At 37.4% G+C, this 17,310-nt stretch overlaps 1 protein-coding gene across 1 annotated transcript; it reads right to left on the minus strand.

Moving 5' to 3' along the window:
* Nucleotides 1-11,945: 11,945 nt before the first annotated feature.
* On the minus strand, nt 11,946-16,750 carry prdm8b (PR domain containing 8b). The gene is made up of 4 exons (XM_065267125.2): nt 16,552-16,750; nt 14,578-14,802; nt 14,048-14,279; nt 11,946-13,788 (listed from the first exon to the last, which is right to left on the minus strand). The coding sequence occupies exons 1-4, from the start codon at nt 16,552-16,554 to the stop codon at nt 12,539-12,541; spliced, it is 1,710 nt and encodes a 569-aa protein (XP_065123197.1). The 5' UTR covers nt 16,555-16,750; the 3' UTR covers nt 11,946-12,538.
* Nucleotides 16,751-17,310: the final 560 nt, after the last annotated feature.

A 17,310-nucleotide genomic window follows, 5' to 3' on the forward strand; every position in this document is an offset into this window, starting at 1 on the left:
CTAGGGATTATTAATTTAGTTTTATGATATAAATATAATGCCTTTAATTATAACAAATTTCTGGCAATGCCATAGGTGCATGCCTGCATGCCTTTACAAAAAGAAATACTTTGCAGTTGCGTAAGTCTGAATTTGATGTGTTCTTTCAAAGTGGTTTTAAAATATACACTGTCAGAAAAAAAACTGTACCTTTTCTGTCACTTGGGTGGTACCCTCAAAGGTTAATTTTTGTACCTTTATGGGTGGGTATACAACACATTTAAATGTTGTACCTTTTGAGATCGTACAAAATGGAACTTAATAAATGTGTGTGTTCCCTGAATGTCGAACTCATGACGGCTAGTGCCATGAACCAGTAGAACTACTAGGGGTGTGATGAGACACCTACTCCACAAGGCGAGACAGGAGATTGCGTTCACGAGAATGAGACGAGATAATATTTTTACAATTTTCAAGAAATCCACAATGATAAAATATATGAAGCTAAAATAAATCACTAAATCACATAGTTTTAAAATGTTTTGACCAATGTCCATAATAGTTGTGAGCAATAATCTTGATGATGCAATAATAATTGGTTTAAATGAATTATCATTACCAAGTTAACACAGATAGAAATGTTGGCACTGTGTCAAAAAAGTGCTGGGGACAACCCCCCCCCCCCCCCTTCCCCCATGGCTGCTACACCCCTGGGAACACCGTATGTTTAGATTTTTACCAGACACCTCAAGTTCTTACATCATCTAAAGTTACCTTTGTGAAGGAAGCCTCCAGACATTTTAATTTTAAAAGAATGCGTCCTGAAAACATTACAGTCTTAATCACTAGATAAATGATCCAGACAGGGAGGTCTGTGAAGTAGTTTCTTCTTTGTTTCACTTGCTGCACAACATGGATTGATCGCTTCAATGTAAACAGTACAGATCAGTATACCTCCCAAATTGTGAAGGCAATTAATTTGTGTTGGAAGCTCCAGTAACTGTGAGGTAATACCCAGATGCATATAAACATTAAACACTGATGACCCTGATTGATTCATCAATGATCCTGGCTTTCAACAACTTTGTAGTTTCATGCAGCTCTTGCTTTCTGGGGGAAAAATCATTTGTTTTGGCACTGGCGGTTGTTATCTGGACATTAAACCTTAAGTAAAAGGGATGGAAATTAATTTTTAGGTACTGCCACAAAAATGACAGTCTGGATAGTGTTAAGACTATCTGACTTATTACTGCTCAATCAATTTTGGTTGAACTGTCATTGTGAAGTCTCTATCTTGAGAGGTGATGCTTCTTAACTCTTTCCCCACCAGTGTTTTTTTAAAAGTTGCCAGCCAGCGCCAGCATTTTTCATGATTTTCACAAAAGTTTAATGCCTTCCAGAAAATGTTCTTCTTAAAATATATAAACATACAATATATCAAATGAAAGAACAGACCCTCTTCTCTTTTTATTATCTCTCTAATGTGGGTAGGTTTCATCAAAAAACTGAATATAATTCACAGACATACAGCTGTTTGCCCTAGTGCAATACTTCCGGGTTTTATAAGTCATGGAAGAGCGGTGGTGGATAATAGCCGTATTGCAGAAAGACGGAAATACTCGTCATTGGCAGGGAAGCGTTTTCTCTTAATTCAATTGCGGGGAAATAGTTAAGCTATTTGTATATGTAATATATCAAAACATTTTTAAGTAAAATATTATATAATTACATGACTTGTTGTATTATATAATAGGGAGTACATAGGTGGGAGCAGGGAATCCAATCAGCTGTTAAAGAACAGGGTGCCTTTGGCCAAATATTAACATTGATGTAGAGGTCCGCTTTAACACAACTTTTTTTTCAAATTCCATTTTTTTCCCAGGATTTCTTGAACACAAGCACTTTGCAGACCACTCTGGGAATTACTAATATTTATTTTTGAAATGGAGTATGGCAAGAGGATTTTAATTTGCTTGAGGGTGTATGTGCTATGACCCCAGAAACACTTCTTAACATTAGTCCTTGCAAACGTGCCCGTCATCCAAACATTCCACCACAGCAAGTTTTTTTTTACTTTTTGTATTGAGCCTTCTTTAAAGCAGAGATACATTTTTAAGCTGTGCTCAAGGGTCAAAGATTCTCACCCTGTTCCCTTCTCCCGTTTCTAAAAGCTGGAGCAAAGTGGCCACGCATTTTAAACAAGTCCACAGTTCAGACAGGCATTTAATCTGTGCATCGATCTAGACATTTGCTTTGGACAAAGTAGTCCACCATTCATGTGTGAGAAAGTCAGTGTGTTTTTGCAGACTGTCTGAGGGCATTTGGTGAGGAACAGAGAAGCACCTGTTCACTTGTTACAGAAAGAGCTGTCTGTCAATGAGCACTGCAACCAATGACAAGACATTGCCAATGGAGAGAGACCGGTACCTACTGACAGATTTGTCATGGTATAAACAAACAGGGGGTCTACTTTCTCTGCATTAGACAGTTTGAGGTTACCAATAAACACTTGAAAGGTGTCAATAAGTACACTCTCAGAAAAAAAGGTACAAAAGCTGTCACTGGGGTGCTACTCTTTCAAAAAGTACACTGTTGTACTGAAAGAGTGCCTATAGACCAATTTAGAGTAGACGTCACAGTTACGTCACTGCAAGCTGCGTGCGCAATGCGGTTGCAGAAAAACAGTGGAAATGAATTAGACACGAGTGAAAAGAGCAAGATAACTCACTAGAAAATGTCCTGTTGTGCTGTTAAGTGTCAGAATAAGAATGCCAAAAAAGATGGCTTTCATTTTTATAGAATACCATCGTCGAAGACATCATTTGAAGATAAACGTAGGTGTTTATGATTACAATAAGCCCTTAAACGGACAGAATGGAGCGAGGAAATCATCTGGAAATCTTTTAATAATTAGAATAGAAAATAAGTAGAGAAGATGTCCGGTGTTCTGTCGAAGTCTGTTCCCTCCATGTGTTGCTTATAGCGTTTTTATCACGTTACAATTATAATTTATTAAGGAAGAAATAATAAAAAACAGGAAAATTATGAAATATTTAATAAACGCTATTATATATAATACATGATAGTATTGCTTTTATATGTACTTTTAGCGATTCAGACTGTAAAAATAATTGATTTAGCAAAAAAGAAAAATACATATACATTACATACATGCATATCAGTAGCCAAGCCATTTAAACTTTTTACCTATCTAAAAAATAAACGTAACGTAACTAAAACGCTATAAGAAACATTGCACTAAAGGGAAACATAGGGGAATCAGACTTCGACAGAACACCGGATCCATAAAAATCACGGTTTAATGCTAAAACACTTCACAACCCTACTGCGGAGCAGTCACTTTCTGCAACCAGTTTGGCTCCGCCCACAAAAAAACGTCATCTCTGTTTGCAAACACGAAATTGGTCAATATGTAAGGTACATATCTGTACTTAAATGTTACACATTATGAGTTTTTTTTAAAGGGTTCTGTCAGTGTATCATTACATGATTTGTTATCTATTGGTGCAGCACTTCACTGGAGGATTAAGTGGATCATCCAATGGGCTTTTCTAAGCTTGACTATTAAAACTCTTCATGGGGCCTCTTTTTGATTTCTTTTACATAGTTATAAAGAGAGGACAGTTGTGAGACTGTTGTGAACTTGATGTCTGTTTATAGTTTGATTTTTGTATTATTGTTAGATGTTAAATAATGAAATTGTGTCATCCAAATCATCAGGATATCTTCATTTGATAAGTTTCATTTGATATACTAGAAGAACTTTCACAAAAACATTTCACCTGAATGTCAATGAAAGACATGGAAATATCATGGGTCAGCACAGAAAAGGTTATAATACATGTATCAAAGTATTATTATTGGACCAACAGAGAAGGAACAAAATTAAGGGGTGGTTTCCCATACAGGGTTTAGATTAATCCAGGACTAGGCCTTAGTGATATTTGGACATTTAAGTAGTTTTTACAAACAATCCTTACCAAAAACAATACTGGTGTGCATCTTGAACAAAGCAATGGCACTGATATAAGATATATCAAGATGTTTTAAAAATAAGGCAGCTCAAGTCTGGGATTAGGATAAACCCTGTCCGGGAAATCGACCCATAGAGTTTAATATAATCCTACAGTTGTTAAGAGTGTTTGGGGTTTTTGTTAGTCTATGTTGAATGTGTTTGTGACCCTTTGTGACTGAGGTGCCCTTGAGCACGGCATGTTTTTCAAGATCCGATTGCTCCCCAGACGCTGCAGTGATAGCTGCCCATTGCTCCATGTGTGTGTGTGTGTGTGTGTTCATGACTTGTAGTGCATGTGTTTACTACAATGGGATAGGTTAAGTGCAGAGGTCACATTTCGAGTTTGGTAATACTTGACGAACATGTCACTTTCACTTACAGTCTCATAATATAATATAATTATGAGATTAGCAGCATCAAAGTTTGATTTCAATCATTGATTTAGCTTTCATTTCAGACTTTGACATGGCTTTACTCAATAATAAAGATATCAAAGTTATTTTCACAGAATGTTCTTTGCATTTTGAAGGATGGTTTTACATTATGTAGAAGTAGATCACAAAAATGTTGAGCTTTCACAGGCAGGGTCACATTTATGTATACTTTATGCAGGGCTGGAAATGGGGAGAACACGGGGGGACGGAGTCCGGGCCCGGGGAGTGAATTTCATGGATAGAATTTTTTTTAAATAATGGAATTGAAAAGAAATTATATTTAAACAACATAATAGCATTTAAAATTACTACCCATTATGATTTTGTAAAATTGCAACTATTATTTTATAATGCATCATCAGGCTTGTCGCATGACACTTTGCAGTCACAGTGGTTCTGTATGACTGATGTATCCATTTCATTTGAGATTTAACTAAATATCAAAATTTCCCCCCTTTTTCTCTAAATTTCACAGTATTTGACTTAAATTCATAAAACTTAGGAGGAAACATAAAAATTGTAATGATTTGTTATTTTAAACCCACCTAAAAAGAAGTCACCCTCCCAGTTAGAAATTCAGCTTTTTTCGTGCCTTGAGCACAAATGTCTTTTTCATGTCCGTTGCATGACTTTCTTGTTCGTGTCATTTTTTTTCTATATTCTTACCATTGTCACTTTGGGTTAGAATCACTTTCTGTTACATTTTTAGCCATCCTAACCCAAACCCCAACTCCAGGCGAGAATAGTTTAAAAAAAAAGAAGGAAAACATGTAGAAACCAATACATGAACACATTCTAAACCAAACCCCAAATCTAACCCAACCCCAAGGAACAATGATTTAAAAATAGGATAAAACAACAGAAAACAATACATAAAATGACACAAAAAAGAAAGTTGTGCCACGGACATGAAAATGGTGGAAGAAGTAGATACTTTAATGATGGTCAAGTAGATTTCTTCTTGCAGTGTACTGTAACAGACATTAGTCCCTTTCACACATACAGTCTTTACTGGTAATTTACTGGTAAATTGCAGGTAACAGGTCATGTGTGAACAGAACCTTTCCGGTAAATAAGTGCTGCCAATTTACCAGAAAGAGAGACTGTAAGATTACCAGTAATTTACCAATAAGTGCTAAGTGTGAACACAAAAATATAGATTACCGGCATTTAGAACGGACGACGTCAGACCACGCTGACAGCTTCGGGCCAATCAAAACGTTTAAAACAAATGACGCGTTTATCCCCGCACTGTTTACGGACTTTTCCACACACATGCTGATTAAAAGTCGAGCACACCTAAAGTTTACGTCCACATTTCTTCACCAAAGTTGTTTAAAACAGCTTACCATCTAATTGCCGACGTCCTTAGTACGCCCTCTGTGAAGCCTAATGTGCAAGCAGTAGGGGAGAGTGGGGTAAAGTGAGACATCGGGTAAAGTGAGACACCCCCTGTATCTAAGGCAACGGAACACATTTGTGGTCCTATGACCATTATGTTTTTAAGCCCCTCAAATTTCCCCTCGGCCATGAAGGACAGGACCTCATGCTGCTGTGGTTAACATGTTTCACAAAAATATATTTTTTGCTTGTAAAAGTAAATTTTCTTGCTGTCAACTTAATCAACTGTTGTGCCAAAGCAAATTGATTCAGGTAGAAAAACTTATATCACACATGTTTATGAACTACCAACATATAAAACCTTGTGTTGATGCTAGCTGAAGATTAGCCTGAATTTCCAAGAGAGAGAGTTTTTTTCCAAAATGTGGTGGTGGGGTAAAGTGAGACAAATGATGTGGGGTAAAGTGAGACACGAGGCACAAGTTCAGTTTAGTCTAAAACATATTTTAATGTAATATTACATTACATATGTTTTATTTTTAATGTTATAAACATTGCAGAAAAAACATTATGCCTAGTCAATACACCAGGAAGACAGCCTGAGGAAAAACACCCCTTGAGGAGATGGAGAGTGCAGCTGCTTAGGTCAAGGAAGGAAAGAATTCTCTAATGCTATGTACACACCAAACGCGAGGCATCATGGTACTGTGGGTTCACACCAGACACAAGTTCAACAATTTGCGCAAGTAGATTACATACAAAGTCAATGCAAAGACGCAATCAGACACGTCCTCGCATGTGGCGATGCGAATGACGTGATTATGGGTGGCGCGTTTTCCACGAAAACACGCGCTATTCGCCGCAAACATGTCTTCGCCCAATTTGAAAATATTCAACTTGAGCGAAAAATTCCATTACACAATGTTAAATCCTGCGAGTAATCTAGATAAAGTAACGCACTGCCCCGCATTTGGTGTGTACGTAGCATTATTCACTCTAGATTACTCACGGGATTTAACATTGTGTCATGCTAATTTTTCGTTCGAGATAAATATTTTCAACTTGGGCGAAGACATGTTTGAGGTGAATAGTGCGTGTTTTCGCGGCAAATGCTCTGCTCATATGGCGTCATTCGCATCGCCCCAGGCGAGGATGCGTCTGATCGTGTCTTTGCATTAACTTTGAATGTAATCTACTTGCACAAATCGTTGAACTCACGTCTGGTGTGAACCCACAGTAAGAGCAGCTGCAAGGGATAGAAATATTGATAGATGGTTCTGATTGTCTTTTGCGCTGACCCGCAGACACTAGCTGGCTCTAAGGGTCCTTTGTTCTGACCCCCAGACTGCGTTCTAATCTAACTGGTTCTATATGTCATTTGAATGTTAATTAAAAAAATTTGAATTGTCGGAGCCAATGGTCTACAGTGGGCAGCGCTCCGACATGTGGTGCTTTCACACTTTCTGGGAGTTCGATTCCCGGCTCGTGGTCATTTGCCGATCCAATACCCTTTTCTCCTCCCTGTACTTTCCTCTCCTCTCCAAAACTCACTGTTAAATAAAGGCAAAAACTGGCCAAAAAATATAACTTTTGAATTATGTTATGTTGTATTTGATTTTGGTTCAGAGTTACTGTACTTTCAAGTGTTTAGAAAAATAATGTTCTTAATTGACCAATCCCCTTGATTCTGTTACTAGTCCAACATTAGTTCTGGAATGTGTGGTTGTCAAGCTAGCCGTCAGGATTTTATCTGTTACAATATGTGCTGTTATGGTAGTTTCAGAGTGGAAAAAGTAAGTGGATCAGTTTACCCCGAGCTGGTTCACTTTACCCCCTTGATTTTTCTTGTCTGTCTCAGTTTACCCCTAAGCTGGGGTAAAGTGAGACACAAGACCACTTTTTTTAAAACAATCATATTTTCACTGCTCTTCGTCCTGAATACATTCTGGTAATTTCCATAGCTAGGAAACATCCTGAATTAATGGGAAATGTGTAAATTTGACTGATATATCATTTTAGCTCGCTTAGAGGGGAGCAAATGTAAAAAATGTCTCACTTTACCCCACTCTCCCCTACTGTTGTTTAAGACGCATTTTCGGTTTGACGTCACCTAATGCATGTTGTTTGGTCACGAGCAACTTCGCGACCGTCAGCGTTTACCACAGACGTGAAAACAACAAAATACGGACCGTGGATATGAACGACGTGGATTGTTTACAAATACAACACCGAGCTCGCTGCGCGCCACAGGTAACTTCCGCTTTCTCAACGAATTTACCGGTAGTTTGATTCTGATGTGTGAATGATGTCTTACTGGTAAAAAGACGGAATGTCACTGCATGTGTGAACAGCACATTTTTGTATTCACTGGTAAATTCATTCTGGTAAATTCATGGTAATTTTCCAGAGTTACTGTGTGAAAGAGGCTATTGAGACCAAATGTGTTACAGCACTTTGGTGTCACCTATATAGTTAATTTTGAAAATGATTAAATTATTATTCTGCATTGTTATTAGAGGGCAGATGCATTTTTTCAACGTTTTTTCTAAAACTATGCAACTGAAACATTTACCCAACAACGCTCAGATGGTCTCTCCTTGACCGCCTTCTGAAAACTTTCTGTAACAACATTCCTGTTCCAATACATTATCCCCATCCACATCTGCTTTTCTCTGCGATCTATACATCTTCGTTTGAGTGCCAGGCTTTTTGCTTCACCCTCCATTCCTCCAGGTCAGAGTTGAGGCTACGGAAATTGCTTGGCTCTCTGATGTAGGCCCATATCCCTCACTGTTGAACAGAGAAATGCATCTTTTGAAGTGTTCTCATCCTCCCCCCGATTTCTGGACTTTATTCCTATCTAGTAAAACCAACAAACAGTCACCATTCCCCTCAACACCAATCAGGGGGGAGTTTCCTGTACACTTCCCCTGGCATAAATCCACCTTTAGCCCTACCTGACTGCTTTGGCTCAGAGGCGATGCAGTAATCAGAGCCGGACATTCAAAATGCCTGTGCAGCGTTGAAAGATTAGTTAGGTGTAGTTTTACTGTGGATTTCCGAAGGTCTATATTTTACCTCCAGGGCAAAATGCTTAAAGTGGCTTGTGTCTGCAAAGAAATGAAAGATGCATCCTATGCGCTGTGATAAATGAACATCGGTGTCAGTCCTGATAAAATATGTTGTCGCTTAGTAAAGCTTGTTGTTGTTAATCACATGCATGTCATGGCCCTGCATGACCCAACTGTGATAATGTGATGGTGCTGTTGCCTATATTAACAGTCATGCACCTCGTGCAGTTGCATTATTTATGTTTGATTGCGGTTTAGCCTGTAGCATTGGTAGAGTGAACGACAGCTGTGTCTGACATTGTTAGTGACTGAGCTACTGACACCTGCGTGCTTAGGTAACTATAACTGTCAAGTGTGAATGACAGGTTTGCTTTTTTAAATGCATTCAAATGACAAATCTATTTTAAAAAACTGAGTATGGTCTCGTAAACATAAAATATACAGAAATATGTTAACCAGAAACTCCTTTTTATGACAAAATGGCATTACTTTAAACAAACATAAGAAGATATATAAAATTAAAACACATTCTGTTCTCCAATGTAGGTTATGCAAACCAAGGATACAGAGCTCTGATAAGTGGTATATCCCGAGATAACTAAAATCAATTAATTTTAAGCTGTTTCCTTTGGTTGAAGATTTAGTGTTTGATATATGAAGGGCAGAACTTTGAAGAGGAGGGACAGGTGCAGTCTAAATACTTGCATGCTCTCAGATCTGTCTATTACTCGAGTCTAAGCAATGCACAGAATCTGCAACGCAGATCCATAAGACAGGTACAAACAGTTGAGGAATATAGAGAGCATTGTAAGTGCAAAAGCATGCCTATAAAGCGGATCTGTTCATCTTTGAAGTGAACGCTAAGTGTAAATTTGTACATGTCAGCGCAGAGAAGGATTGAATGTGTAATGCTTTAAATAACTCGAGCAACCTGTTGTTTGGTGCTTCTTGTTTAAATATTACTTGTAGATGTACAGTAGCTGGAGCACAGAAACAAAACAAAATAAAGAAAGAGAGACTATTTTTGGTCTGATAGATAAATTACAATAAAAAAATGATCATGTAATTACAAATAAATAACAAATATTTTAACCGACAAGTCAGCAGTTATAAATCATGCATTTGGCTTTCTCATTCTTCTCACCACAATCTCGTATATCACTGCATCCTTAATGTGAATAATCTATAAATACACTTTGAGATCTACGTATCTCATGCAGACCTATTTTGATTCAAGGGCCCCACTGACATGATGTTACAGAACAACAGAAAGATGAAGGGAAGAGACAGATGCAGGAAAGAGAGGTTCACCATGGGACGCAATCACGCATAAAGTATGAGAAGCGGGCCAGCTAGGTTAGCCAAGGGTGACCGCATTGGCCATGTGTGAGAAGGGTATAAACTAAACCTGACCTGGGGGTGCTGAGTGATACAGTGACAAATGAAACTGGAGCTTATGAAGGCACAGATCGCTTTAACCACAAACATGAGTCAGGCAATAAATATCTTTCCTAAGTATAAGTGACTATCATCATCTCCCAGGCCATTACCTCATGTTTTGGATATAATTATTTCATTGTATGCTTAGGAAAGGTAACATTTCAAATGTAATGTGTTTACACTGCATGCTTTTCAGATTAAATTTAAAGAAACTGTGTGTTTATTTTGTAAATATTTTAGCCTTTATTTTTTTGGTGAATTTCTTTATCTTTATTTCTTTTTTGTCTTTCACCTTTTTTAAAAGTACCCATAAACTGAATTAAATTTTGGTTATGTTACTCCCTCTATCGACCGTTAGGTGGTGCACTAAGGCCCTGCTATTGCGGGAAATCACAATCCAATATAAAAAATCCCGATTGGGTTGAAATTTTTATTATAAAAGCTTGGTGTCACTGTTGAGCTACTTTTGTCCTGCTTCCACCCAGCTTTTTGCTTTCAAGAGACATTGTAAGTTCTGATATTAATTTATAGTTGGTAAAGCATATGATTGAAATATTAAACAAAGCATAATGTGTTGTTTCATTGTCTAATGTTGCTAAATAGCCATCGCAAATCACGGCTGACTATGACGTTTAAATTCATAGCGCTTAAGGTTTTAATTCCTATGTTTTATTTTTGTAGGCTAGGCTACATGTGGCCCTATACATAGGCTATGTAATAAATGTCGAAATGCGGGTTATATCATTTTAATTAAGAGAAGGCGTTTGTGGTTTTTGTCTGAGACAGTAAACCTTTGTAAAATTACAGCAGCTAGGCGTTTTAGGATTTTTTTCCGTATTCATTTTAGGCCTTTTTATCTTTTCAAGGCTAATAATAAAAAGATGGACTCAAATAAATGTGATTTCCTGAAGCATTTGGTTTACTGGATGTTTATAACAAAGCGTATTAAAACAAACAAACAAACAAACCAAAAAGTATCATATCGTATTGTGACACTAGTGTGAATGAAGAGAGCGCACCTTGGGTTAAATTTAAACAATAGGCCTATGCCGTTTTTTCAATTAAACACATTTTTGTCACCTCGCTATTTTGCATATAGGCCTACATTAATCATGAATATATTAGTCGATTGTTTTTAATGAATTGTTATTAGTTAATTATTATTAGTTAATAATTTTATAATGATTATTATTTCTTTACAAAACGTAGCCTAGTATATTACGATAAATATTTTAAGTATTAAACCAGACAGACACGCGAAGGTTTTCAGTGAATCGACCCAGGTTACAAGGTCAATTAATTTTGAATTTTATATTTTAGGCTATTGTCGAATAGACCTAAAACCGTCGCTTAAACACGTTTTATTATATGTCTAATACAGTTGTCAATTAAAATGGACTGTTTGTCGAAGGCAATTTCTTTGTGAATTAAAATCGCGGGTGTTGAGACGTAGGAACTGAACCAACTCAGAAGCAAAATTATAAAAGATTGCTTGTTTACATTATTGCGATGAAAACCACCCACGAATTTAAATATATAGCGCCTTTGCTTTCTTTTTAAATGTCATATGACTTGTAATCTCCGCTATTTGCTGTATTATTTCAAATTAATTTATATTCAGACAGAGTTAATGACACAGTCAGATGAAAATAAATCTATTTTATTGTCAAAGCATTCAACATGATTAGATAAACTATCAAATAGTAAATTTCAGCAAAAGGAAGAAACACTTATCTATTCTTCACAGACACAAAATATTACACTTTGTATTCAAACAAAACAAGTATTTACATTGTTTCAAATAGAATGCATTTTAAACCAGTCCCTATAATTTACATGCACTCTTAAATACACATCATATTCCCAGTTTTCAATATCCTTATATGCATATATAGATAACGTCATTGAATAAATCTCAAAGAAATGGATCTGCATCTTGATTTATGTACATTATACATTAATATGTACAGAGTTCAAAGAACACTTACATTAATATTGTCCTTTTTCAAATAATAAGTGCTTCATATAATAAATAGATTTTAGGTTTTTACAATAAGTCAAAATGTATCTTCATACACAAAAACATGACATTTGAAGAAATCAAACAACGTCTTTTCGAATTGAGAACAAATTACTCATCCAGATTAACCGTATTCCCTTTTGATACAAAATTGGAACTTCTCCTTTACCAAGATAAAAAGAAAGTAGGAAAAAATGAAATATTAATCCTTAAAAACTTAGTTGTGAGACGTCATGTGTCGGGAAAGGTGATGCCGCTCCCGGAAAGATTCATTACAGATTGGACACTTTAACTTTTCTTCTCTCCTTCTTTTAACCAGTGGTTCCATTGAATATTCCTTTTTGTGGTGTGAGCGCATATGGTAGACAAGGTCAGAGGTCATGCGGAAGGAGGCATTGCACTTGGCACACCAGTTCTGGGCAGGTAGACAAAGAGAAGTGAACGAAGGGGGCAGTAGTGTAAGAGCAGAGGGCATCTGCAGCTGGATGGGGCCTGAGGTCTTTGGCCAGAAAGCTGTGGCATAAAGGAAAGGGTTCTGTTTTGCCATCCCACCCGGCACAGGGCAGTTGCTGCCTAGTTCTGAGCCCTGGAGCTTTGCGGCGAGGTGGTCCGCCTGGTAAAGTCTACTGGAAGAGACAGTGTCACCCACTGCAGGATGGCAGTCTACTGCCGGCAGAAGCTTGGGTGCCATGACGAGAGGTGATAGCTGTGAGAAGGTGCGAGACGGCTGGCTAAAGGCACTCTTTCTCTCCGATCCTCCACCGCCCTGCTGGGGCACCGAAGTGAAAGCACTGCCAATTGATGAGGTCTCCATTCTGGACTGCGGGGGCTGAGTCTCGCTGAGAACCTGTCTGATGTTTAGGTGTTTTTCAGTCGGGTTGCTGCTGGGCCGACCAACCTCCTTGTTCTCAGAGTTGCTGGAGTTTTTGCCACTGTGCTTTAAGCTCTGAGGTGACTTTTTGACCTCTGTAAAAGCGCTTCTTTTGGTTTCTGTTGACTCTGTAACAGAAGGAGAGTAAGCCCGCCTGCTCTCATCCAGACCGTACACACCACGGTACTGCTGTGCCGAGTTGGCCAACTCCTCTTTGGACTTGAGAGGCCGGGATAATCCACAATTCCTGCTGTCCTCCATGTCGGAGAACTTGCGCTTTCCAGAGTTCTCGCTCAGGATTTCAGCCTCTTTGTCGCTTGGTGGACTGGTTCTATTATTCTCTAAATCCCTGGCAAGATTATGGAAGTCTGTGGATGGTTTTCCGTCCTGCGGATTGGAAAAGCCATCAGATCGGCCCAGCTTGGGACTGGACCTGGCAGGAGGTAGACTAGCCTGGTCACTTGTATCCCTGGCCTCCTCTTCTGGGCTTCCCATGCTTTGTAGCCTCTTAGTGCAGCGAAACCTTAGATGAGCCAGAAAGGGAAACTCAAACTGAAAACGTTGGCTACAGTCTGGGCACAAAAAGGGTGAAGTTCCTGCAACAGAGAATAAAGAAAAAGAGAAATATTAAGAAAGGTGTCCACAAACTGGAACATAATAATGAATATGTGATGAAAATTTGAAGATGAAATTTTAAAAACTTCTTAAATCTAGTCTTATTTAATTAATTACATTTTTGTAAAAAACATTATAATGAGATCTTCAATGATTACACATTTCTGTCTCTGTTTCTAACATTAAACTAAATTTTTTATTCAACCACTCTTTTTAAAATGGCACAAATGGCAAGTTTACCTTTATTTTTGACATGGTTTCTTCCTGTACTTAGGAGCAGCAGCTCAATAAGATCCTTGCCGTACCAAACCAGGAGCTCTTCGTCTTTCTCTATTCTCCTCAGTGACCTGTAGAAAAGCTGGCCGTTCTTCACATAGGCCTCTAAATTCTGTTCATCTCTGTCTCTCGCAGACTGCACCAGTCTCAGCCACATAAGTCCTTCTGAGGAACTGTTGGCAGCAGAAGTGTCCACCTGTACCCAGAACCAGTAAATCGGTCAGAAAGTCAACTCCAGTCTATCTCCTTCAAATATTCAGCTGGAACATTACAGTCCAAACACCTGTGAGTAATTCATCATTACTGTATACAATTTAATATTGCCATTAAATTGCCAAGAAGAAAATCTGTTTAGTAACAAAAGCTATAACAATTGAGTATGTATGTATGTTTTGACCTTTCCAATTTTTAAAAGAATAACCAGTACCAAATTCAACTTTTTTAATGGGCTTTTAGCTAGGAAGAGAAAACATACACACAAAAATGTATCGTACCCGGAATATGTAAGGCGCCGTTCGCTTGTCTGTGGACTTCAGGGCAATAAATGCGATGCTGTCATACAGTGAAGTGTGACTCAGAACACATGGGCCAAAAATGGCATTTTCTGGAATGTCGCATGTTGTGTAGACGCTGGTAAAAATATCCGTTAAACACTGCTGCATTGCCTTTGCGTCGCCATCCCAGGCCAGTCTCTGGGAACTGCATTCCTCCATCATTTGCTGCAAAACAATACGAGCAAATTAATATTGGTGAATAGTAACGGCATCTTCTGTAACATGAATTTTAATTTGAAAAGGAATAATAGGATTAAATAACAAAACTTAGACTCACTTGCTACAATATTTTTAATAAATAATATTTAATATAATATTAAAATTTACCCTGCTGTAATAAAGTATTTGTTAATTAGACGAGGCCTATATTTTAAATTAAAAAAAGTAAAATATCCGGATTCAGTAATTCTGTATAAAATATTTTCTATAAAGAAATAAGAGATCTATAAGAAATCTATAAAATATAAATACTATTTATCATACCGATTAACAAGCTTAATACACCACAAATTCGTATTTTTATATTTTCGTCCTCTTAGCAATTTTGAAAACATTTTAAATATTTTGACTGAGGTGAAAATCTTTTTAGAGGAGTTTTCGGTCTATTTATAATTGTACACCATAACGAATTGATTTGAAAAGCACTGTCAAAGTCACTGATTTCATGTTAGCTAACCTTTAGCTTCATTATACAAGAAGGAACGTATGTCTAGTCATTAGCATAATCCAGCACTTTCCTTCTGAGACTTTAATTAAGGCAGCACGCGGAGCTAATTATTTTTCTTCTCCGAACCCCTAATGCACATTTACAAATGATGCAAATCTTCCATATTTTGTTACGCGCGACTTGCAGTTTACTTGTGCGACTTGTTAAACACAATATAGGATTGTTAGCAGTGTGTCACAAAAGTGTGAAAAATGCCTGCATGGATTTCTGATATGCCAAACATTAGATAACTTTCAAGCAGTGCTTGTCTGTTTTTATAACAAGTTTTATTGTCACTTTAACAATAGTCCCGTGCTGTTACCAATGATTTCTCTTTATTTACGATTAAATCATGAAATTGCAATAGGTTTTCAATTCAACGGCAGAAGTAGGGGAAGATGTTATAAGCACGTATACTTGTAAATCTTGAGGATGAACAGATTAGGCTACAATAAGAATTATTATGCTGTAGTTCTAAATTATATTTTTTTAAATCTCTCTTTTTTTACAATTTTTCAGCTGACGTAGGTCAACAACGTAGGTCACCTGTTTCATTCCCATTTATATTAAATATATTTTCCAAAGTTTAAGGAAAATATAACAAATGCATAACAACAAACATAACATAACCCATAAACATGCAAAAAACAGAAAAAGTAAGCGCAGCGTTTAAGCGTAAAATTGATTTGTGAAGAAGATGCTGCTTTATACGACCCGTCTGTCTCCCGTTCGTATTGTCGGAGCACAAATGCTAAAGTTCCTTTCATCCACAAAAAAGCCTTAGTGTGAATTTTGCCCTTCTTTTCACGATCCTGTCCTTTTGTAATTGTGAGGTCGCACTCTCATTCCACAGAATCACACAAAGGATCCAATGAATATGCATTTCAGCTAAATACTATAAAAGAGCGACGAATATATGCGCATTTCTAAAATAGAGGAGACGAAGTCATTGACCTCCCGTTTCAGGCTGAAATTTATTGCTCTTTGTTACCAACGGGCTTGCTGTCATTTCAACTTTATGGCAGTGTAATAACGTCTGAACCAGTTTCCCCGATTCAATGACCAAACGTATAGCTTAGTAAGTCAGTGCGCTCTCCTCTCCATCTGCCAGGATTTTAACAGGGCTCAAAGGATGCTGCTTGGGCGCAGCATAGTCCCACGAATTAATAGCCTCCGGTTGTTTATATTGCAAAATTGACCTTACTCACCATGATGATAAGGTAAAATAATCCACAAGGCTTCGAAATTGCTGTCAATATATCTTCAAGTATGTGTTCAGTGCCTTGAGTGGTGTCCGTGCAGTCAGTACATTTCCCCGTCTTTTGAAAGTGACAGTGTTGCCGACCGTCTTACGATTCGCGAGCGTGGAGAGGCGTGCAGATGGGGCCGATACACTGACTGAGTGGCACCCAGATACACACTTTTTGTTTGCTGCACATAATCTGCCCAATGAGGCGTGACACGCTTCGTCTCCTCCCTTTAACTCTTCGGTCGCCGACAGTTAGTGGATGCGATGTGCTTGCAAAGTGCCTATTCAGAAACATTGTAAAATGCACTGCATTAAAAGATTCGCAGATTGCAATATCATAATTCAGTTATCATATCTTTCCATTCTTGACGATCTGTTTTTATGATGATCTATGCATTTTTATGAATAACATTTAGTTGCACAATTATTATTATTATTATTATTATTACTATAATAATAATAATAATAATAATAATAATAATAATAATAATAATAATTATTATTATTATTATTATTATTATTATTATTATTATTAGTAGTAGTAGTAGTAGTAGGAGTAGTAGTAGTAGTAGTAGTATTGGTCATTTGCTGTGTTCTTGGAAGTGTGTTCAATTGTTCTTTTTTTACGCGTGGCCATAAACATTCCTATGGCCAACAAAAGTTTCTCTAACCCGTGTGTTACTCTACTTTACAATAAATCTCTTTGTCAGAAGCTTCC

This window comes from Paramisgurnus dabryanus, chromosome 5, assembly GCF_030506205.2.
Source record: "Paramisgurnus dabryanus chromosome 5, PD_genome_1.1, whole genome shotgun sequence".
Classification (NCBI taxonomy): Eukaryota; Metazoa; Chordata; class Actinopteri; order Cypriniformes; family Cobitidae; genus Paramisgurnus; species Paramisgurnus dabryanus.